Genomic DNA, 24,448 nt, shown 5'->3' with positions numbered 1-24,448 from the left:
GACACAATATGACAATACCAAAACAAATGCAGGGTGGATTCAGGCTCCTGACAACAAAATCGGCAATCTGACTCTGTCATATTCCATAATTTTAACATTTTCCCTGTGGGTAAGAAGTTATAAATAATTTTAATTTGAAAATAACGATTTTGCACATCGATAGTGGTTTTATAGATTAGTTTGAATATGGCATCCCATGGCAACGGGCAGTCCCATTTTCCATTTGTGTTGTATGAGGCAGCCTTCAAAGATTTCTTTATTAAATAAAAATTATATATTTTTCTATTTATTTTAGTTCCTTTTTGCCAACTGGAATTTCTTATTAGAGGTTTACAGAACTAATAATTTAGTAGTTCCATAATTAATTATTTGTTTCCACCTTTTCCCAATTACTCCAGTTAGTTGATAAAATGAAAAGCTTGAGCAAGCATCACCATACATAGCTCTAAATTCATCATACTTCATAATTTTAGCATTCTCATTGATAATATCATTGACAAAAATGATTCCTCTTTCAAACATATTTTTCCAAAAGAAAGGCTTTCCATCTATTACAATATTAGAGTTCATTCATATTAACTGCTGCAAAATAGTCTTTTTTCTGGCACATAAAATTGAAAACACCACTACGAGTGGATTGTTTCCTTTATGAACCCCGCCATGTTTCCCAGCAGACTCTCTGGCAGGGGATCACTTGTAAAAAAGGATACAATTTATTTTGATACAGTACATGTTTTTTGTCCAACAGGACATTTGTGTACCACTCAATGTTTAAATACATCTTTGGAACATTGATGCTTTTAAAGACAGACACATAGCTTCAAGGTTGAGAAGTTTCAGGCCCCCATATTCATACTCTTTGTACAAAACCTTTCTTTTAATCTTTTCTGGTTTGCCGTTCCAGACAAAATTGAAGACCCTCCGCTCATAAACCTTAAAAAAGTTTTGTGATGGAGCTGGTAATGACAAAAACAACAAATAAATAAATTGAGGAATAATTAACGAGTTGGCAATAGACATTTTACCACACAAGGTTAGGGATTTCCCTTTCCATAATTGCATAATTTTGTCCAGCTTTCTTAGTCGATTATCATAATTTACTGAGCCTAGATCTTCCAGATTTTCTGGGACAACAACACCAAGTATGTTAACTGGTCCATCTGTCCACAAAACAGGCACTTTGCATTCCATTCGAAAGGACGTTCCCTTTAGATTTCCGATCCTTAACATTTTACATTTATCATAATTAAGCCTAAGGCCAGATTGCTGTGAAAATATGTCCAAAAGATTAAGAAGGTTCCGCAAACAATGAGGAAAAATCTTCTTTGTGAATCAGCCTTTTCTGACATGAACTTCATCAAGAACAAACACAGAACACGCCTCACTGATGCACAACTGCAAGACTCACTCAGAGTTGCAGTGTCAAGTTACACACCAGAGTACAACACACTAGTTAACAGCATGCAATGCCAGGCTTCCCACTAACTGACAAAGAAACAGATAACAGATTTTGTGTCCAGTTCAAAGTGTGACATGATTTAAACATTTGAAAGTTTACTTTTGTATTTTACATGAGTTATTTGTACAAACATGGTGCAAAGTAATTCATGATTTGTTAAAAAATGTTAGTGGCTTGCTAGTTAAAATGGGATATTGTGATTTCACAAGACTGTCTTAGAAGTGATAATTTGAAAAATGTGCACTTAGAGAAAATATAAAAATAAAGTGTTGCATATTGATATTTATCTGTTTCTATATATATTTATTGTGAGAAATCATTAAGATGATCAGTGTTTCCACAAAGATAAATATCATTAATTATTAATAACAGAGTTAAAGGTAAATTGAGCAAATTGGCTACTTCTGGCAATTTATTTAAGTGTGTATCTAACTGGTAGCCCTTCGCATTAATCAGTACCCAAGAAGTAGCCCTTGGTTTCAAAAAGGTTGGTGACCCCTGCTCCAGACAATGGCGTGTGTTTTGTTTACATCCGGTTTCGGCAGAGCAGTTTTCGGTAATCAGTCTTTTTTCGGTGGTTGAGTTTTGGGTACATCCCTTGTCAATAGTGCTCAAATAATAGGCTATATATATATATAAAATCAATTAATTCTGTAACGACCAGCTGGTGTTAATGTTTTACGTTCGTGTGTGGATTTGATGTTACTTTTCCCATGTTTCAAACACAGTCTGTGCCTGAAAGATGCTTGGCGGAGAATGAGGAAGTGTTGTGTGTCCTGGGAAGCGTGTAGACAAGTGTTTACACAGGTGATAAAACCTGTTGGAATTGAGCTGTTTATCATAAGAATGGTAATAAAAGTTAAAAATAGCGTCAGACTTTTGTGTGCTTTCTTCTGGGGTCTATAATACATTACTTTAAAGTAAAAAATAAAAAACTTTTACAAGGTGTGGTGGTAATGAAAATGCCATGGCGTCACGCCATATTCAATTACATTACAGGGGAACTGCATTTTTGCTCATCGTTCACAATCATTATGAGAGACATGACTGTTACACCTTTCCTGCTTCCGGCTCCCAGACCGTAGTCGAGGAGCGCAGGGGAGACGTTCCTCCAGGGCCGATGTACTTCGGGGGTAACACCCTTCACTTTACCCGGCAGTGGGTCTTTACAGCTCCGGACTTGAGGGTGAATGACTTTATTGGTGTCTTGCACGCTGCCATCCACACGACTACTAGCCCATGCATGCACTCACTGTTATCGCTCCCTCACCTCTCTCGCCCACTCACTCACTGACGTCACTCACCTCACATGCTGTCATATCTTAAAGGGCCACACACACACATTCGCTACTCTCATAACATGACGATGGATGTTTTTTTTTGACCCATTGTAAATATCAATATTGCGATCAAGTCTGCTCTAGAGACTTTAGAGCACTACATATTTCCATCTGTTGAAAAGCTCTATGGAGATGATTTGATTTTCCAGCATGATCTGGCACCTGCCCACTGTGCCAAAACCACCAGTAACTGGTGTACTGACCATGGCATTGCTGTCCTCGATTAGCCTGCCAACTCCACTGACCTGAACCCCATAGAGAATTTGTGGGGTATTGTGAAGAAGCTGAAAGACACCAGACCCAATAATGCAAATGAGCTAAAGGCCGCTATTCAAGCATCCATAACACCTCAGCAATGCCACAGGCTGATTGCCTCCATGCCACGCCGCATTGATGCAGTAATCCGTGCAAAAGGATTCCCAACCAAGTACTGAGTGCATTAACTGACATTTTCAAATGTTTGATTTTGTTTTGCTGTTATAAATCTTTTTTTTACTTGGTCTGAGGAAATATTCAAATTTTTTGATAGGATTTTTGAGTTTTCTTAACCTGTATGCCATATTCAGCAATATTAAAATAATAAAAGGCTTGCAATATTTCAGTTGATGTGTAATTAATCCAAAATGTATGACATTTTTGTTCCTTTTTAATTGCATTACAGAAAATAAAGGACTTTCTCACAATATTCTAATTTTCTGAGACAGTCCTATATATCATGTACAATCAAGCAAAACTGCAGGGGGAGTGGCTGCATAAACTCTGCAGTGGAAGAAATGGCAACTTCGCATGCAGGCTCAATGGGCTGGTACTTCAGCAGTGTTTATAAAAAATGTTCATGTAAATGGGTTAAATACTGGTAACATGCGTATGTTTGTTGTAAAAAAAACACCGGGAATCGGTCTAGTTTTTTGTGAGCAAAAACTGCTGACAGGGATACATCTGTAATGCAATATTAGGTCCTCTTATTCAGTAAGTCAAAACAAGTTTGCTCATTTAATGATTCATAAGATGAAGCTGAACTTAATGACGGTGCAAGATTTCAATTAGATATTTGAATACACAAAGCAAACTGCAAACTATGGTTCAAACATGTTTATTGGAGCCTTCAGACTAAAAATGAAATTATGGCTGTATAAAGTACAAATAATCATTGTAGACATTGACATACTTTTTGCAATTGAGGCCCCGATATTCCAGTAGACTTAAGTAGTCCTGCTATTTGTTTCCCATCTAAGTAATTGATGACAGGAATACTTAAAAATCAGATCCTGCAGATTTCAGTGGTTCACAGCACAAAGCCACAAAGTTTAAAGCAAACTCCAAACTGCCAAATATTGAAGGGTTTACATGTGAGAGCCACCTAACTTCAACAAAGCCTTTCCAATGACATTTTTAAATCAATGCAAAGAAATGTATGTACACTGACTGATAAGATGTCTCACACTATCGACGTGTTGGCATTAGCAGCTGCTTCGCTGTTACTGAGTCAGGGAAAAGGTTGTGGTAGGTTGGTAAGGGAACATAGGCAGCTGTTATCATTTTCCCTACAGGGGAAAGAGTAAACATGTTACATTTTGGAAATGAACATTTTAATGCAAAAAGGTTGTAGATCGATGGTCAGTTGCACATACCTGCAAACCAGCGACCATGAAGTGCATTTACAGTGGCCATTGCTGCTGGTATGGAGGGGCACTTCACATACACATTACCCTGGAAAATACAATCATATTTACAAAATGTTAAGTATTTTTAAATTTAACCAAAAATCAGCTTTGGGGGTCTTTTACATAATAGGTAGACGAGGAATTAATTATATTTCTATTTACATCTGCAGCTAAAGAGGTTAAAGACACGGCTTTTTACATAGTTTAATTTTTGTTTAGTTTTTTACTATCACTACTATTATCCTGTTTTTATTTAATACATACATTTTACATCTCCGGTGTGGCCGTTATTCCTCAATCCTCCGTACCAGGCTTTATCAATAGTGCTGTATGTACATATGTTTTCTTCTACTGGTGTAAAGCACTTGAGTTGCAAAATGAACACTGGTTAAAGGCCTACTGAAAGCCACTACTACCGACCACGCAGTCTGATAGTTTATATATCAATGATGAAATCTTAACATTATAACACATGCCAATACGGCCGGGTTAACTTATAAAGTGACATTTTAAATTTGCCGCTAAACTTCCTGTTCGAAACGCCTCTGAGGATGACGTATGCGCGTGACGTAGACCGGGGAACACGGGTATGCCTTCCACATTGAAGCCAATACGAAAAAGCTCTGTTTTCATTTCATAATTCCACAGTACTCTGGACATCTGTGTTCGTGAATCTGTTTCAATCATGTTCATTGCATTATGGAGAAGGAAGCTGAGCAAGCAAAGAAGAAAGTTGTCGGTGCGAAATGGACGTATTTTTCGAACGTAGTCAGCAACAACAGTACACAGCCGGCGCTTCTTTGTTTACATTCCCGAAAGATGCAGTCAAGATGGAAGAACTCGGATAACAGAGACTCTAACCAGGAGGACTTTTGACTTCGATACACAGACGCCTGTAGAGAACTGGGACAACACAGACTCTTACCAGGATTACTTTGATTTGGATGACAAAGACGCAGACGTGCTACTGTGAGTATGCAGCTTTGGCTTCTAAACATTTGATCGCTTGACCGTATGTGCGCAACTTTTTTTTGCGTATGTACGTAACTTTTTTTAAATATATAAGCTTTATGAACCTTGGGTTAGGTGAACGGTCTTTTGGGCTGAGTGATTGTGTGTGTTGATCAGGTGTTTGAATTGTATTGGCGTGTTCTATGGAGCTAGGAGCTAGCATAGGAGCTAGGAGCTAGCATAACAAACACGCAGGTGTTTTTATGCAGGATTAATTTGTGGCATATTAAATATAAGCCTGGTTGTGTTGTGGCTAATAGAGTATATATATGTCTTGTGTTTATTTACTGTTGTAGTCATTCCCAGCTGAATATCAGGTACCGTGAGTATGCAGCCTTGGCTGCTAAACATTTGAGAGCTTGACCGTATGTGCGCGTCACGTACGTAACTTTTTAAAAATATATAAGCTTTATGAACCTTGGGTTAGGTGAACGGTCTTTTGGGCTGAGTGATTGTGTGTGTTGATCAGGTGTTTGAATTGTATTGGCGTGTTCTATGGAGCTAGGAGCTAGCAGAGGAGCTAGGAGCTAGCGTAACAAACACGCAGGTGTTTTTATGCAGGATTAATTTGTGGCATATTAAATATAAGCCTGGTTGTGTTGTGGATAATAGAGTATATATATGTCTTGTGTTTATTTACTGTTGTAGTCATTCCCAGCTGAATATCAGGTCACCCCCGGCTCTCACAGCATCTTCCCTATCTGAATAGCTTCAACTCCCCACTAGTCCTTCACTTGCACTTTACTCATCCACAAATCTTTCATCCTCGCTCAAATTAATGGGGAAATTGTCGCTTTCTCGGTCCGAATCTCTCTCACTTCATGCGGCATTCATTGTAAACAATAGGGAACTTTGCGTATATGTTCAACTGACTACGTCACGCTACTTCCGGTAGGGGCGAGCCTTTTTTTTATCAGATACCAAAAGTTGCAATCTTTATCGTCGTTGTTCTATACTAAATCCTTTCACCAAAAATATGGCAATATCGCAAAATGATCAAGTATGACACATAGAATAGATCTGCTATCCCCGTTTAAATAAAAAAAATTCATTTCAGTAGGCCTTTAACGTCAACACATCAATTGCATAATTCTTAAATTGAACTACCGGTAGTTCAATAGACTTTACAATTTAAGCATAATAACCAGTGAGTCAAATTTGAGCCTAAAAAGGAAATTGCAAAACAAATTGGTCTATTTTCCTAGAATGAGTTGCAAAGTGACCGATCTTACCTGAGCAGAGTTCTTATCAACATAAATGTGAACAATTCCGCCATGCTTGTTACATTCGTCGATGACATCATCTTGGATCTCATTGGCCCAACTGGGACCGTTTTCCCTGGGGGGAGGGGGGTAGCCGTTTCAGAGCTTACATTACTCTTAATATTTAGAAAAACTTCAAAAGCAATGGCTCGCTGGCAAACTTACGCTTGTGGGTTGAAGAGATTAGACAATTGAAGGCAGTGAGTAGCCAGCGGCTGTGATGGAAGGTTCATAGCTTGGCTTGATGCATGGCTTGGAGCAGCTGAAAAAGACAACGCAAGTAAATATCAATATAACAAAAGCACAAATAAAAACAAATTACCTGGTGGTGTGGATACGTTTCCGAAGGGTATGGAGCCGGTCATCTGTAGAGCCTGCTGAGCAGCAGGGGGAATCTTCAGACCAGTTCCTACAAAGGATGAAAAAAAGACAGGTTGGTACAAAGGCAACCGGAAAAGTTTTTTGTTAAACAATTCCAGGTGTAAAATGTCACACCCTGAAGGAGAGGTTTGTCCAAGCTGGTGACAGTTCATCTTAAAGGAAGTGAATCATTTGGTATGCAACCATTAAAGATTCTAACTATATGATTGTAGTCTGATAGGTTTGTGTTACAGCATTTAAACATTTAAATGAAAGTGCGTATCAAATCAAATATATTATTTCTGGCCGACGTTGTGGCATCCTACTCTGTTCAACAGTCCTTGAAGGCATTGTAAGAACACCTTGACCTTATACAGCAGGGGTGGGCAATTAATTTTTACCGGGGGCCGCATGAGCAACCCGAGCACTGCTGGAGGGCCACACCGACAATATTTCACTTAAATTTTGCTTAAATTATTTTTGATAGCAGCACCGTTGTATTGCACACTCGAGATAGATACTTTTTCAAATTTATTTTGTAATTTATGATTTGCCTCACGCGGGCCGGACAGGGACGTACAAAGGGCCGGATGCGGCCCGCGGGCCGCAGAATGCCCAGGTCTGTTATACAGAATGATCACTGTACTATGACAGCACCGCTTGTAGGTTCAATGTGCTCAAATGATTAGTTGCTGAGACAGCAATATGTTTGAGTTTAGATTGGAGAATGTTGTTATTGGGGAAAGACGTTAATGTATCTTGTTTTCATGTTAGCAAGCAAGCTGACTTCAGCCAGTCCATGAAATTATCAAAGGACAGGTATCAATCAGGGTTTTTCCATAATTTTAAACTGTAATACTAACCGCCAGGAGTTTTACCGCAGGTATCAAGAATACATCCTTACTTTTAAAATATGACTAAGACACTCGTGATTTAGGGCTATTAAAGTAAACTTTGGATTGATTTATTTATTTATTGATCCCGAGGGGAAAATGTTACTCATGTTGATAAACTCAAGTGCTATTGTAATCAATGCCTATTTATTCATTTTGAATGTGTTTTATGCTGTGTTAATAACTGGAATGCACATAATTAGAACCCATGATATAGCGCTGTTCTACAAGCTCCTGATGTTATGTTAGTGTTTTACACTTCCTTTATTAATTTACAATGCCTATCGTTTATTCAATACAGACAGGAAAAAGCCATCTTTAGCATTAAATGGCACTGAATGACAAGAGTACCTGTTGCTGTTTGTTTACACTGAAGAGACAACGCTAAGCAGATTTATTTTTCCCCCCCCCATTTTATTAAACCAGGAAAGTCCTATTGCGATTAAAAAAACATTTTTCGAGGGGATACTGGCCAAGTGGGAGCAAAAGATAGTTACATAAAAATGCATGGCATACACATTAAGAAAAGAAGCTACAATTTAAAAATGTCATCTCAAAAGCTTTCAATCTGGATTTAAAAGCGTTCAATGAAAAAGTAAAGCTGTTTTTATCTTTTAACCTTTGTGAACAAGTCGTGCATGCTTTTATTTCAAGTTGCCTGGACTACTGCAATGCACTTTATGCTGGCATTAGCCAAAAAGCTCTCTCCCGGTTGCAGTTAGTCCAGAACGTCGCAGCACAACTTTTAACAGGGGCCAGGAAACGTGAGCATATAACCCCAATTCTTTAGACTTTGCACTGGCTCCCTGTTGATTTTAGAATTGATTTTAACATTTTGCCGTTTGGTTTTAAAGGCCTACTGAAATGAATTTTTTTTATTTAAACGGGGATAGCAGATCCATTCTATGTGTCATACTTGATCATTTTGCGATATTGCCATATTTTTGCTGAAAGGATTTAGTAGAGAACATCGACGATAACGTTCGCAACTTTTGGTCGCTGATAAAAAAAGCCTTGCCTGTACCGGAAGTAGCGTGACGTCACAGGTTGAAAGGCTCCTCACATTTCCCCATTGTTTACACCAGCAGCGAGAGCGATTCAGACCAAGAAAGCGACGATTACCCCATTAATATGAGCCAGGATGAAAGATTCGTGGATGAGGAACGTGAGAGTGAAGGACTAGAGTGCAGTGCATGACGCATCTTTTTTCGCTCTGACCGTAACTTAGGTACAAGCTGGCTCATTGGATTCCACACACTGTCCTTTTTCTATTGTGGATCACGGATTTGTATTTAAACCACCTCGGATACTATATCCTCTTGTAAATGAGAGTCGAGAACGCGAAATGGACATTCACAGTGACTTTTATCTCCACGACAATACATCGGCGAAACACTTTAGCTACGGAGCTAACTTGATAGCATCGGGCTTAACTGCATATAGAAACAAAAGAAATAAGCCCCTGACTGGAAGGATAGACAGAAAATCAACAATATTATTAAACCATGGACCTGTAATTACACGGTTAATGCTTTCCAGCCTGGCGAAGCTTAACAATGCTGTTGCTAACAACGCCATTGAAGCTAACTTAGCAACGGGATGTCACAGAGCTATGCTAAAAACATTAGCTATCCACCTACGCCAGCCAGCCCTCATCTGCTCATCAACACCCGTGCTCACCAGCGATCGACGAAGGACTTCACCCGATCATCCGTGCGGTCGGCGGCTAGCGTCGGCTAGCGCGTCTGCTATCCAAGTCAAAGTCCTCCTGCTTGTGTTGCTGGAGCCAGCCGCTAATACACCGATCCCACCTACAACTTTCTTCTTTGCAGTCTTCATTGTTCATTAAACAAATGTCAAAAGATTCACCAACACAGATGTCCAGAATACTGTGGAATTTTGCAATGAAAACAGAGCTGTTTGTATTGGGACACAATGGTGTCCCAATATTTCCGCAAACTCCGTGACGTCACGCGCATACGTCATCATACATAGACGTTTTCAACCGGAAGTTTAGCGGGAAATTTAAAATTGCACTTTATAAGTTAACCCAGCCGTATTGGCATGTGTTGCAATGTTAAGATTTAATCATTGATATATAAACTATCAGACTGCGTGGTCGGCAGTAGTGGGTTTCAGTAGGCCTTTAAAGCTTTGCATGGACTGGCACCTCATTATATCTGGGACCTCATCCAAATTTACACTCCTGCGCAAGCTCTGAGGTCTGAGAGCAAGCTCCAGCTCGTGGTGCCCAAGACGAGACTTAAAACCAGGGGAGACAGGGCCTTCTCTGTGGTTGGCCCTAAAGCTCTGGAACACTCTGCCCCTCCATGTTCCAACTGCTCCCACAGTGGAGTGTTTTTTAAGTCTCGTCTTAAGACCCACTTTTATTCAGTGGCTTTTAACACTATGTGAGTTGTGTGGTCCTCTGTTTTTATATTTTTATTTTTATTTATTGTCTAATTAGTTTTTAATCATATTTATTGTTATTTTGTTTTTATTCGGTCATTGGTGGAGCTAAGGATAGTATTTGAATCTTGTTTTTAATATTTTTGTGCAGCACTTTGGAAAAATGTTTGTTGTTTAAATGTGCTATATAAATAAAGTGGATTGGATTGGATTGAATGAAAGTTATTAATCTCCAGTCTTTTTGTAACATGTTCCATGTAAAAGGATCAGAGGAAACAGCCCTTTTTCCCAGTTCTGTGCGGGAAAATGGAACAGTGAGCAACAAATGATAATTTGAACGCAAACAAAAGTCAACATCCTGTGTGTGATTAAATTATGAATGTAGGAGAGCATTCGACCAAGCATTACCTTATAAAGTATAGCAATGACCCAGCCTGCTGGAGGACAAAGAAGGCCATGCCATTCGAGAATACAGCTAATAATGATGGGTCAAGGCCCTATAGTTAGTTATTAACCTCAGAAGCATAAACTGTGTCCATCCTATGTAGACATTGAGCGGAGGCATTCATGTACAACACGTCTCCATAGTCTAAAATGGATAAAAATGTTGCAGTGACAAGGTGTTTTTTGCCTCGAAAGAAAAAGCCCAATTTAAGTTTGTTTTTTCACAAGACTGTCTATATGGGGCAACAACGTCAGGGAATCATCTTGCAAAATACTGAGGTATTTGGACGTGTGATCCACCTCTGACATTTCCCTCAAGAGTGGACACTAAGGGGATAGTTTGAGGAACCCTCTTAATGTTTGAAAACATTAGTTTTGTCTTTTCAGCATTGACTAGTTTAGCTGCAGAAGTGTGTGCTGGATCACATCAAATGCTTCCTGCAGAGGTTCTACAGCTTTAGCAGGGTTAAAGCCAAAACAGTAAATGAATGTGTCATCAGCGTAAAAATGTACATTGGCGTCAGGAAAGCGGGGCAGGAAAAGTTTGCTGCCATTTTTAAGTTAATGTAGCATACTGGCGTGTCTTTCCAGAGGTGGGTATAAGTTTTACTTTGTTCGGTGCTGGTTGTGCCAAAAAAACATGTCGGTTTCAAGTAAGTGAGGAGGACTGAAACAATTTTGTGAAGCCTTTGTGATTAAATGTGACGTTTTTAAATAACAGTTAATAATACAATTGGTTGATTGTGCTACAAACCTTCAGCAAGTCGAGCCATAAGCTGTAGACGTCCTGTGGTGCCGAGGTCAATGCCGGTCCTTTCTAGCTCATCATTGTCCAGGAATGAGCTTGCCGTTGATGCGTCTGAGCGCTCAGTGACATGGCCCACCTTCATTGGCCGGCCGGCCAGCTCAAAGCCATTGAGCTGCTCCAAGGCCTTTTTTGCACACTCTGCATCTGCAAACTTGAGAAACAACGTCAAACTAAAGGCAAACAATAGAAAGAACATATGAAACATGCTGAAAATAGATGGCTTACTGATATAAAGCCATATCCTTTAGAGCGTCCCGTTTCACTGTCCATCATAAGCTGAATGCCTTCGATCTAAAACACCAATAAAGGATTAAAATCTGTCTACAACTTGGCTGTACTCAAGATGTAAAAACTAAACACTGACCTTTCCAAAAGGCTCAAAGATCCCACGAAGCATTTCCTCCGTAATGTTGAAGTGCAAGGAGCCCACATACAACCGCATTGGACCTAAACTGCCTTTTTGGAGATTATTCGCAGCAGCAGCAGCTCGATTCTTCTCTGCCTGTGAACATGTGCACAAGTCATGAAAAAAGCCTTAGCACAATTATTAGTATGAACCTACCTGAGAAGCCTGCACAATGATGGGCACTCCTAAAAGCCGTTGGCCAGTCAATCCGATAGCAAGGGGGACAGAAGACGACTCTACGAACTCAATGTAGGCGATCCCCTTCGATCTTCTGGAGTTTCTGTCTGATATCATTCTCACATCTCTTACCTGCAGGGCAAACCAGTAGCAGTTGTAGACAATATTTTTACACATAATCAACAAACCACACTTAAACTGAACAGTAACGTACTTTTCCAACAGCTGAGAAGAAATCTTCGAGGTCTCGAGCTCGGATTCTTGCAGCCAGTTGCATGCAGAAAACAGTGCGGGCATCTCGCTCCTCTGGTGTTAGATTGTCAATTGGTTGCCTAGAGAGAAAAACAAGCGGATTAGAATAAAAACATCACTTTCAACAAAAATAAATATGTTAACACGTATTACCTGATGGGACTTTTCTCTTTTTTGACGGGAGGACTGCGACTTTTAGATCGCTTGCGTCTGGAGGACAAAAAAGATAATTTGTAGTGGTATACATATTGCGAAAAGCATGCAAATGTTACGTCTTTAATTCTCTAGCCAGTCTAGACACTTTCAGCAATATGAAAACCAACATTGGTCTCCAATAGTGCTGCATGAATAATCAACATCAAAGTTTTAAATTAGTGTGGTAAATAATTTTTCCCCCCCTCCACAGTCACCTACGTTTGTGTGACAGACGTGTTTGCCAATTTAGAATTGTTGAGCCCCGCGTTTGTTTGCCTCTCGCTTCACTCTTGTGCATCGCTCTTAGCACCGAAGCGCGTTCCTTGAACAGTAGAATTAAATGAACTCAGTGAGCCCCCTTTTCAATTAATCAATCTTTGTCTCGGTGGGTGGAGTGCTGTAGGGCTAGCTTTACACACTAAAGAATCATGTACAGAGAGCCTCCCTACTCGCGACTTGCCAATAACAGGTGCAGCAAATTAACAAAAATTAGGAGGGAAACTACCGTATTTTTCGCACTATAAGGCGCCCCTTCAATGAATGGCCTATTTTAAAACTGTATTCACATATAAGGCGCACCGCATTATAAGGCGCATAGAATAGACGCTACAGTAGAGGCTGGGGTTGCGAGACCTGTTGTGGCTCAATATTGGTCCATATATAAGGCGCACCGGATTATAAGGCGCAGTGTCAGCTTTTGAGAAAATTGGAGGTTTTTAGGTGCGTCTTATAGTGCGGAAAATACTGTAATTGAAAAAAATATTAGCAAACAGACTTTTCAGATTTGCCATATAACGGTTTTCTTGCAAAAGGTGCAGTGTGCTTCATATCAAGTATTTTTATGCAACAACCACACCGTTAGCAAAAGTATAAAAAGCACAACAATATATTTTCTGTGAAAGGGACTGTTAGCATCTCTGCTAAAGTTAAATGGTTAACTTTTGTAGTGTTTTTGCGGCAGTCAGAATTGAGCAGATAAAAACATCTACAATAGTCCTACTGTACCTGCACAAAGTTGTGAAAAAACGAGTGCAGACAGGGCAATTGTCTAAAAAGAAAAAAGTTGATTATGGCTTGCAAGCTTTAAACAGAATTTGGATGTGAATAATGTAAACATTCAAAGTTGCTCAGCTCATTTTGTATCTGGTATGTAGGAACACATTTTACCGGTTTTTGCGAGTTTTCTAAAAACATTAATAAACAAAGACTAGTTATTTAAGCAAACAACCTTGTAGCTTTTAATGTCAGTTGCTGTATAAGCTTAACGCATGCCCTGAAATTTTTTGGAATAAATAAGAATTAGTATTATTATTATTATTATTTTTTAAACAGTTTTACTGCTTTGAGTACACTACTACCACAGAGAAATTAGCGTGTGCTGACTTTATGTAATAGTATGATTTCACTAGTAAACACCTCAATGATCTCCTTTGGCGCCACTTTACACACACACACACACACACACACACACACACACACGCACACGCACGCACACACACGCACACACCTTTTAGGGGGTTATAGTTGTGCAAATGTTTGTGGCGTTTCAGCAGTTTTTGACACGGACTTACCCTAGATCAGCACGTATCGCATACATGGATATATACATAGTTTATTTGCGCGCTATCGAGCAGTGATGCACGGAAAATGTAGCCATCGAAAAAATACAAAGGTACTTCTTTGATAACCGGAACCGAATGTTGTGATGACTTAAAGGGGAACTGCACTTTTTCGGGGAATTTTGCCTATCGTTCACAATCATTATGAAAGACATGACAACGGATGTATTTTTTTTTTAATGCATTGTAAATAAAAGTCAGCTTACAACAGAGCCAATAAGAGGTCCTCCATTCCGCCCATGAAACCCAATAAAAATAAACATTCAAAAAGCACCAACGATACTTTATTTACATTTTGTGACTTCAATATTAGCAGAGTATGAGTGTTATTGATAATATAAGCGCTAACACAGACAAACTATAGCAGCGCCGTGATTACTAGTATGTATGCCTGTTTACATGAAATTTTATTGTCGACCATGAATAATGCCTCTCACCTGGATAGTGGAAGGACAAGGACATATTTCGACATGTTGATATATTTGACAGCCAATTTAGACCCGGAAATGGCATGAGAGACACAAAAAGATTCTATCAGTCGGTTTCCTAGTGACAGAGAGTAATGTTATATTATGTTTGTTGGCTGTCAAAGTCTGCAATGAGTAGAAATCAGTGATGTAGAGGTGGACGTGTTTTTGAAATTGTGCCGCGTATGCGTAAAATAATCAATACGTAAATATTACATGTTAACATAAATGTGCCGTAACTACATTACATTGAGGCTATGTCCACACGAACACGGATAATTAATAAAAACATACTTATCCCTGCATTTAGGCCTGTAGTCCACACGCAAACGCTGGCCAAAATGTAAAGTTCCAAAACTCTCCGCTCAGCGTATGCATGTACATGTACAAACGGAGGCTTGTACTCCTCTGATGATGTCACGGTTGTGCGCTGTCAATTCCAAAGCTCAACAACACTGGCTTGCTGCATTTAAACAAATTATACGACTATCTACCTTATGTTTAAACGTAAATATGCTTCTATTTTCACTCAACATTGGAAAAAAAAGGCGCATCAAAATAGGCTTTGCGACACTTCCGCCGACGACAGTCAGCTGTTATGGATACGATTGTTGTCAGACCTCCAGCTGATGGGACAACTTTGACAAGCAAGACTTTCCAGCCGAGTCATACCAAAGACTATAAAAATGGGACCCATTACCTCCCCGCTTGGCACTCAGCATCAAGGGTTGGAATTGGGGGTTAAATCACCAAAAATGATTCCCGGGCACGGCACCGCTGCTGCCCACTGCAAATGCAGAGGACAAATTTCACCACACCTAGTGTGTGTGTGTGACAATCATTGGTACTTTAACTTTTTTGCTTTGCGTCATAAGAAAGGTGCAACATTATCTCATGTTTTTAATTCTTTGTTTAACGACAGATCATGAACTTTAGTGTGTCGCTTCCATTTGTGTAGAGCTGGGCACGACCATGCACGCAAATGTAACGCATCCGAACGTCTAAAAAAAACATGTCTCCTTCCTTCTTGTTAATGTTAAAGACAATGTACATTTTATTGCTCATTAGTGCGTGCTAATTTTAGAAATAATGTACACTTCACTCCACATGTAATATATCAATAGGTTGCTGATAGTGTTTAAAGCGTGCATGCAAGCTTTAAGCACTAAAAAAAGATTCATAATGTTCCCAGGGCTCTGTATAGGTGCAGGCTGGTTTTAAAGATAATGTACAGCTTGTATATCAAAATAAACATAACAGAGGTGTGTAATGCCACCAAGTCAGCTATGGGTGCTTTTCCAGGCTTCATATTAGACAAAATGTGCATAACAGGTGTATGCGTTTGTGTGTTGACAGTTTTGAAACTACACTTGTGTGAAAGTAGAACGTTTTAACCCCAAATATGTGTTTTTGAAACTGTCCGTGTGGACATGGCCTTATACTTACAGCATGTATATAAAAAACTTAATGGAAGTGTTTGGATGTTTTTAGGGCTGTATAGGCAGAATAGAGCGACTTCCATGGGCCCTATTGTAAGCATACTTTTGATCGCATTTATTTAATATTTAGAATGCATAAAAAAACTATTAAAAAACGTGTTCTTGTCTTACATAAGGATTGTGGATAAGATTTTTTTTTTAAATTTTTTTTAAAGTGCAGTTCCCCTTTGAGCTATATGCACAGGGTTGTCTGAATCGGAGGCAGCATGTTTGCAATGTAGACGTACTTTAATGTATACTAGATATACTCGCAGACATCCATCCATCCATTTTCTACCGCTTGTCCCTTTCGGGACCTATCTCAGCTGCATTCGGGCGGAAGGTGGTGTACACCCTGGACAAGTCCCCACCTCATCGCAGGGCCAACACAGACAGACAACATTCACACACTAGGGCCAAATTAGTGTTACCAATCAACATATCCCCAGATACATGTCTTTGGAGGTGGGAGGAAGCCGGAGTACCCGGAGGGAACCCACGCAGTCACAGGGAAAACATGCAAACTCCACGCAGAAACAGCAATCTTCAAAATGTAAGATGACAGTGGAGGCTTGTAAGGAGAGAAAGACTCCCAGCAGCGCAAAGGCAGTGGAGAAATCGGCACAAAAAAAAAAATCGCAACAAAGAACATTGCACAAAAAGCAGCAACAATTGCAAAAAAAAAAAGCAAAACGATATGTAAGAAAAAATATATTTTAGTATTATAATTAATAGGGGTGTGCATTTCTACCTTAAATGGCGATCCGATATGAATCTCGATACATGGACTACAATACGATTCACAATTACATTAAGATTCCATGCAATACGCAGATGTAAGCTTTAGAACATTAAATGTATCATGTCAGAACAATGTCATGTGTTTATTTTTTTAAATAAACACATACTAAACAGGTGGTTCCTGCATTAGCAAATAGAACTATCAACTAAATTCAAGGCTTTGCAATCCAAAAACTTAAAAAGAAAAAACGATGCCAGTTGAAAATGCAAATTATGATTAGAACTGTAAATTAATTTTCTGCTGTTGATTTTTAGTTTAGTTGTATGTTTGTTTGTTGTACATCAGACCTGGGCATTGTGCGGCCCGCGGGCCGCATCCGGCCCTTTGTACGTCCCTGTCTGGCCCGCGTGAGGCCAATTATAAATTACAAAATAAATTTTAAAAAGCATCTATTTCGTGTGCAATACAACGGTGCTGCTTTTGTTTTGAAAAGCGTTATTTGTATTACTTCCGTGTGGACGTATGCTCGTGCGCGCAGCGGCAATCTCAAATTACAAAATAAATTTAAAAAAACATCTTTGTCGTGCGTGCAATACAACTGTGCTGCTTTTATTTTGAAAAGTGTTATATGTGCGTATGTCCTGTGAGGGAAGGCGCACAGCGACAAGTGCTGCCCGGTTATCCCCGAGACGCTAAAAAGAGAAAAGTTGATGACGAATGGCGTGTTTTCAACAAGACGTGGACTGCCAAGTAAAGGTAAAGCTGTGTGCTTATTTGTGGTACACACGTTGCTGTGTTTAAAGAATATAGTGTAACGACCTGCTGAAGTACCGTAATTTCCGGACTATAAGCCGCACCTGACTATAAGCCGCACCAGCTAAATTTAGGGGAAAATACAGATTGCTCCATATATAAGCCGCACCCGACTATAAGCCGCAGGGTTTTGATGTGTAATTAGCGTAGTATATAGGGGTTCCTGCTACCACGGAGGGGATTGTCGGGACAGAGATGACTGTTTGGGAACGCAAAGCGTCCCATTTATTAACATTAAATCTTTCAATCATTCAATCAAACTTTCACATCTTTGACATGGCGAACAGCATTCGTGCAGAGTACAAATAATACAACGGTGCAAAGTAATACAAAGTGCTCGCCTGTACGTTATCAAAATAACCAGCCTACCGGTATATGAAAAGTCAGTCTTTAATCATTGTGTCATCGTCTTCCTCCTGCGTACTAAAACCACCGAAATCCTCTTCGTCGGTGTCGGAGAAGAACAGGCCGTAAATAAGCCGCACCCTTGTATAAGCCGCAGGGACCAGAACGAGGGGAAAAAGTAGCGGCTTATAGTCCGGAAATTACGGTAGATGTTGTCTTCTTGAGTTGCGTAAATGAGGAGTGAGGAGACGTGCGTGTGGAAGGAACGAGATATGTTGAGCTGTGTTAGTATAGCTTGCTCAATAAAAGTTTAAAAAGAGCGTCAGACTTGATGTGCACTTCTTCTGGACGCTACAATTGGTGGCAGAAGTAAAACTTTGCGCATACTGCACTGTTTGTGTGCTACGTCATCGGGAGGTACGTGCCACGTGAGGAGCTCACCGCAAAAAAAAAAAGAGAGAGAGAGAGAGAGAGAGAGAGAGAGAGAGAGAGAGAGAGAGAGAGAGAGAGAGAGAGAGAGAGAGAGAGAGAGAGAGAGAGAGTGTTTACAGGTGCAGCCACGCTGCTTGCCACGGAGGGAATTCCGCCCTCAATGAAGACTCCCAGGTTTGATGGCAAGGCGAACTGGGAGGCATTTCATCCCACTTCTGACATCAATTGTAGCATCCAGAAGAAGTGCACACCAAGTCTGATGCACTTTTTAAACTTTTATTGAGCATGCTATACTAACACAGCTCAACTTATCTCGTTTTTTCCAAAAGGAAAACCAATCCTCACTCCTCATTTCCGCAACAGCAACGCTTACTCCTTCTTCGCCAATCACCTTACAGGCGTGCTACGTTCACGTTTTCTTATCTGGTTAAATAAAGGTTATACAACAAAGAGGATGCAGGATAAAGTGACAGAAATTGACATTTTTGTATTGTAATATACATCAGGAAGTGTTGTGTAAGAAAGTGTTAAAAATAAAACCATCAAAAGCCATCTGCTTTTGTATAAAGATACGTTAGGTTAAATGAAAATATTATTATTATTATTATCTATCTTACGGTATATCAAAAATAATTTGAGCAAAATTTAATTGAAATATTGTCAGTGTGGCCCTCCAGCAGTGCTCGGGTTGCTCATGCGGCCCCCTTAAAAATTAATTGCCCACCCCTGTTCTACATTGTTAAATGTTATAACTTGATCAAAAGACTGAAGGGTTGTGATATTCACGAACGAACCAAATTATGACTGGCTCATTAATATGAACGATAGGTTTGTTTTTATTTGAAGCGTAATAGTGATTAAACACTTAAATCTCAACCAAGCCAGACACAGCGGCAGCTTTGCACAGAGTGCGTGTGCATCTCCTCCCTGCTCAGACAAGAATGGAATGGACTTCATTGTGATTGCAGTTAAAAGTACAAAAAAATGCGTTTTCAGTATACGGCGACGGTACTCTATTATGTCATCACAGAAGTCTCAAGATTTGAGCGGCTATATTTTTTTAACAGATCTACAATCGACCGGTTCATGACTTTCCAATTGACATCGACCAATTCATATTACAATTAGTTATCGGTTCGTACCGATTAACAAGCCAACCAGCTGTTTGCATGTCTTATATCTACTGTGTATTTGTGCGGGGGAAGCTGTTAACTATATTAGCTGCCACGCTTTAAACTCCTTGTGCAGGTCTGAATGTTCACCTAAATTTGAAACTGGTAATGCTGTATTGACATTCGGCGAGGCATGTTTTAAAGCAGCGCGGCACTTACATGTTTGAAGAGTTATTTTTATTGATAGTTCTGAAGCCCAAATACCTTTATATTGCCTTTCAAGCACCCTTTTTATTAACCAGTACAATTGCTGGTATTTTGTCATTATTCCTTTTCTGATTGTATGTGCTCAGTGCGTGCATTTTGACACACAAATGCGCCTCAGCTGAGCAACGTCACCGCCGCACAGCAACACGTGGATGAAAAATAACCACGGGTGTTTTCCAAAGGCAGTAGTACCTTTTTTAATTAATTAGTACCGCAGGACTTTATTAGTGGCGATGTACTGTACAACCCTCTGCTACCACCATTACACAACAAAACCCGACAGCATTGGAGAGGACAACTGAGATCGCTTTTATTACATTCATCATGCTTCGGTTAATGAATAAACGAAAAACTACACGGAGAATAATCCGCCATCTAAGACTGTTGTCTCTTTTGAAGGTACGTAACGTTGATATTTTCACATTGGCAAGCTTCAAAGTTTTAGTATTATTTAGTATTTTAGCCTGACGTTAGCAAGCGTGGCTAGCTGGCTACCATTACAAACTAACATGTAATATATCATATAACTTGTGCAGAAATTGTGCATTTTTCTCTGGCTCTACCTGAGGCAGTCAGCCTCTGAAATGCCTCACTCTAAAAGGCTAGATTCCTACCCACTTCACGGGAAAGCACAAAATGTAGGGATAGGGCTAAAAAGTAGGGTGAGAGGGTGTGTTGGGATTGGGCTCTAGTCTACAATACAAGACTTTTCTCAGTTTAATGTCACTACGTCTAGGCTGGAATCACAAATAAATGTACCTTAGTATTTACATTGTCAGACACACAGTAGTAATAAAGCTTACATACATTGGACTCTTGCGAGCTTTGTACCGCCCAGCGCGCTCCTTGCTTCGTGAGCGGCTGCGATGGCGCTCCCTGCTGCGACTGCGCTTTCTTTCACGACTCCGACTCCTCTTCTTGGCTTTTTTTCTATCTTTGCTTCGGCTCCTGCTCCTTCTCTTCTTGGAGCCTGGACTTCGGCTTTTGCTCCGCCTCTTCCTGTTTATTATTTCAAAGTGGAATTAATTTAAATCATGAAAGCAGAATTTCAAGTGAAGTTCAATATGATGCACCAATAACTTACTTCCTGTTCTGGCTGTCATGTCCGTTAGCATGAGAAGACTTGATCTCATCCTAAGCAAGGTTGATAGAAGAACATCATGAGGACGTAGACGCAACATTTCAAGTCGTCATGGTAAAAAGGGGGTGGGGAGGGACAAGAGAAAATGCAGAAATATTTGAATTAATATTAATACATCATAATCCCTTCTGCTGTACCCAGAGTCCTTCCCCAAATAGCTGCCCTTCTGTTCTTAACAAGGCTGCCAAATACTCTTCATAAAAGGATGGAGGTGTCCCAACACTTTAGCTGAGTTCAGGAAGCTCTGACAATTGGCAACTCATTTCCACCCTTCCCCTTCTAGTAAGTCGTACCAATGCCACAATTTGTGCCTAATCATGTGACCACGCATGGCGCGGGGCCGCTAAAAGAGATCCTTTGTGGTTGGTGTCAGTCCAGTGATCTTCACCCATTTTCGTTCTTGGACTGTAAGAGCTCGATGCCACCTCTGTCACACATCTTGCCCTGAAGCAAACAGGGATTCACACTTCTTAGTAATATTGATGCCCAAGGAAAATAGATATTAAAAATTAATAATCTATCAATTCTTCCACGAGATATAAGAAGTGTAATTACGGAATGATAGTTTTGACTCATCTAGTGTATGGTAAGTCACTTTACAAATACATTTACCTTAATAAATAGAATTACTGCTATATTCATATCTGCTGTTGTGTAGCATGCAAAATCAAGATGCTGATACACATTTGAATTGAATAAGGCAAAGAGGCAGTATTCATATTTACAAATAAAAAATGTGTTTACAATATGACAATGTGAAAATGCATTTTCATAAGATAAAAGAATGTAATGTCACAATTAAGTGTCGTTCAGAAAATACCTTCCCCCAGCTGATTTGGAAGGGAAATTATGAAATGATATCAAGCTTTGTTTGAACTGTTTACAAGCTAAGAATATTTCTATGGCTCAAATAAGCCTCCAATGACTCACGAAGGAACAAAAATATGCAGGTTACAAATTTGAATACTGCCAACTTTGCTGGCCTGATAAGATGAGCCTGTCCGTCACTGGTATTCACCTTGTTGCAACCGAATAGGGCCTGGGTGTTTAAGGTTGGATCTCTTTTAGTCCTAAGGTGAACCACAGTACATCAGTATATGCACAATAACTACCTTCCTTTTTTTCACAGTTCACAGTGGAATCAAAGATGAATTCATGGGAGTAGAGGTGAGATATCATTAGGGAAGTCTATAAAGAGAGATAGATGCGGATTTATTTTTAAACTTAAAAGCGTTTTACTCAAACAAACCACAACATTTAATGTAAACTTTGTCACACTAGCAATTATCAACGGCTTAAGTGTAGAACATTAGCTTCATTTCATTTGACTCTCAACCAACCTTTCTGTATGGAGCTTCCAGCATAGCCTCAACGTCAAAATCATCAGCCATGATGATCCTAAAACACAAATGACATACATTACAAATTTGCATATTCAAACCCATAAAGCCAAGAAATTTAATAGTCTTGAATGGACAATATTTGAAAGCTGATGTATTTTGGAACTAAATATACACACTATATTTTATAAACATACCTATAAATACACATACAGCCGTTGAAAGATCACAACATTTATTTAAAATAAAGTATTATTAATGTGTATAATACAGAAACTATAAAGACGCCGCGACGAACACTAGGCTCCTGCGATCCAGTGGCTGAGGCTAAATGGCGGTCGCAGCTACATGCTAGCGTTAGCTGTCGAGGCCCGTTTTAAGATAGCAAACAACGGTGCCGCCTTTAGACAAATGTGCCATATAAAGGAGATATTGAGCAAAGTGAAGACCTATTATGTTAAAGAAAAAGATTTAAAACGCACACTACATCGGTATATTGCCGTCGTTTGTAAAAAATGTGCAAATAAGGCCAGCTAGTAGAAAAACACTAGTTTACTTAGCAAACAACGACTTTACCGTTTGGAATTGATGAAAATAAGACGAAAGTATTCTTCTCCGTGCCTCTCGATGGCTAGATTCCACTAAAACTTAATGAAATAACACTTTCTTTGCTTATGTAAGGTTTTTTGTTTCGTTTGTGAAGGAGCAAACGCGGGCCGTGGCCTCGTTTGTTTGCAGCATTCGCTTCCTCCTTCTTCGTCACTTCTCCCTCATCTTTTACAGCTGTGACAATCCTAGGTTACACGTTACTGCCATCTATTGGAAGTTAATAACACATGCACACGCCCGCCACTAACTTTTTATTTTTTTTTTTTTTTTTTTTTTTTAGATATTAGTGTTATGTTTTTTCCTTGCATGGTCGGATGACTTTAACATGTTTAGATTATTAATATTCATTTCGATTCAGGGGATATTAATGTATTGTTTGTATTGGAAAGAGTAATTGAGTATTGCTTTACTAATTTATTTTTGATAAATAATTTACACATGGAGTCCTCAAATTCGGCCTACCAAACATCACCAAAATAATGAAGCCATACAGTTTTATAAAACACTGCATATGGATAATTATATAGATGCATGTATAAGAAAGCATCTTACTAGCTCAGTGGGTAATGATGTTCTTCTTTACACAAGGGCACCATGGTTCAAATCTCAGTCAGGGTGTAATATGAATTGATATCATTGTTAATAATTTGAACATCATATTTATCTATAGTCATTTATATTTTTACAATTATGATTATATTTTTAAGATGTTGATATTATTTAATTTTTTTTAAACGATGCTGGCCCTTATAGTGTCTGCTAAGAACAATTCTGGCCACTGGACAAATGACATTGAGGTCACTTTCCTGACCATAGCTGTTTATAAAAAATAAATAATTATAAATAATAACATTGTGTATATGTGTTTAAATATTTGAAATTTGATCAGGGATGTCAAACTAATTTTCATTGCGCGCCACATTGCAGTTATGGCTGCCCTCTTTGTTACAGTGAATGTATATGACTGTATATGTATCATCACCTCATGAAACAATTACACAATTGTCTATGCATTTAATTATTTCAACAGATTTGTTGATAACTTGCTTTGAAATGATAAGTCGAGGTGACAAGCAGATATTTAGGTACTTATTTTTGGTAACAAAAAAAAAGAATATCTTGTGGTATGCAGATAACATCAATCAATCAATCAATGTTTATTTATATAGCCCTAAATCACAAAAGTCTCAAAGGGCTGCACAAGCCACAACGACATCCTCGGCACAGAGCCCACACAAGGGACGTCGATGTGAATGACTATGAGAAACCTTGGAAGGGACCGCATATGTGGGTAACCCCCCCTCTAAGTACAGTCCCCAGTGGATCCACATAACAGTGAGAGTCCAGTCCATAGTGGGGCCAGCAGGAGACCATCTTGAGCGGAGACAGGTCAGTAGCGCAGA

The 24,448-nt window shown here is 39.3% G+C and overlaps 1 protein-coding gene across 1 annotated transcript; it reads right to left on the bottom strand.

The window, feature by feature from the left end:
- Positions 1-3,876: 3,876 nt before the first annotated feature.
- rbm39b (RNA binding motif protein 39b) lies at positions 3,877-23,571 on the bottom strand. Its single transcript, XM_062053656.1, has 15 exons — positions 23,013-23,571; positions 22,437-22,494; positions 21,040-21,089; positions 20,763-20,954; positions 12,639-12,695; positions 12,448-12,565; positions 12,213-12,365; positions 12,015-12,152; positions 11,876-11,941; positions 11,597-11,801; positions 7,059-7,145; positions 6,902-6,998; positions 6,707-6,812; positions 4,431-4,509; positions 3,877-4,343 (listed from the first exon to the last, which is right to left on the bottom strand). Exons 2-15 carry the CDS (start codon positions 22,485-22,487, stop codon positions 4,243-4,245), a joined length of 1,500 nt encoding a protein of 499 aa, XP_061909640.1. The 5' UTR covers positions 22,488-22,494; positions 23,013-23,571; the 3' UTR covers positions 3,877-4,242.
- Between the last annotated feature and the right edge of the window lie 877 nt (positions 23,572-24,448).

The sequence above is a fragment of the Entelurus aequoreus genome, linkage group LG07 (genome assembly GCF_033978785.1).
Source record: "Entelurus aequoreus isolate RoL-2023_Sb linkage group LG07, RoL_Eaeq_v1.1, whole genome shotgun sequence".
In the NCBI taxonomy this organism is placed as follows: domain Eukaryota; kingdom Metazoa; phylum Chordata; class Actinopteri; order Syngnathiformes; family Syngnathidae; genus Entelurus; species Entelurus aequoreus.
This window is presented reverse-complemented; position numbering and strand designations above follow the sequence as displayed.

Coding starts and splice junctions, on each gene's coding strand:
- rbm39b (XM_062053656.1), bottom strand. CDS start 22,487: ATGGCTGATGATTTTGACGTTGAGGCTATGCTGGAAGCTCCATACAGA. Junction 11,802..11,875: donor AAGGATATGGCTTTATATCA/GTAAGCCATCTA, acceptor TTGTTTCTCAAG/TTTGCAGATGCAGAGTGTGC. Junction 4,344..4,430: donor TCATGGTCGCTGGTTTGCAG/GTATGTGCAACT, acceptor TTTCCCCTGTAG/GGAAAATGATAACAGCTGCC.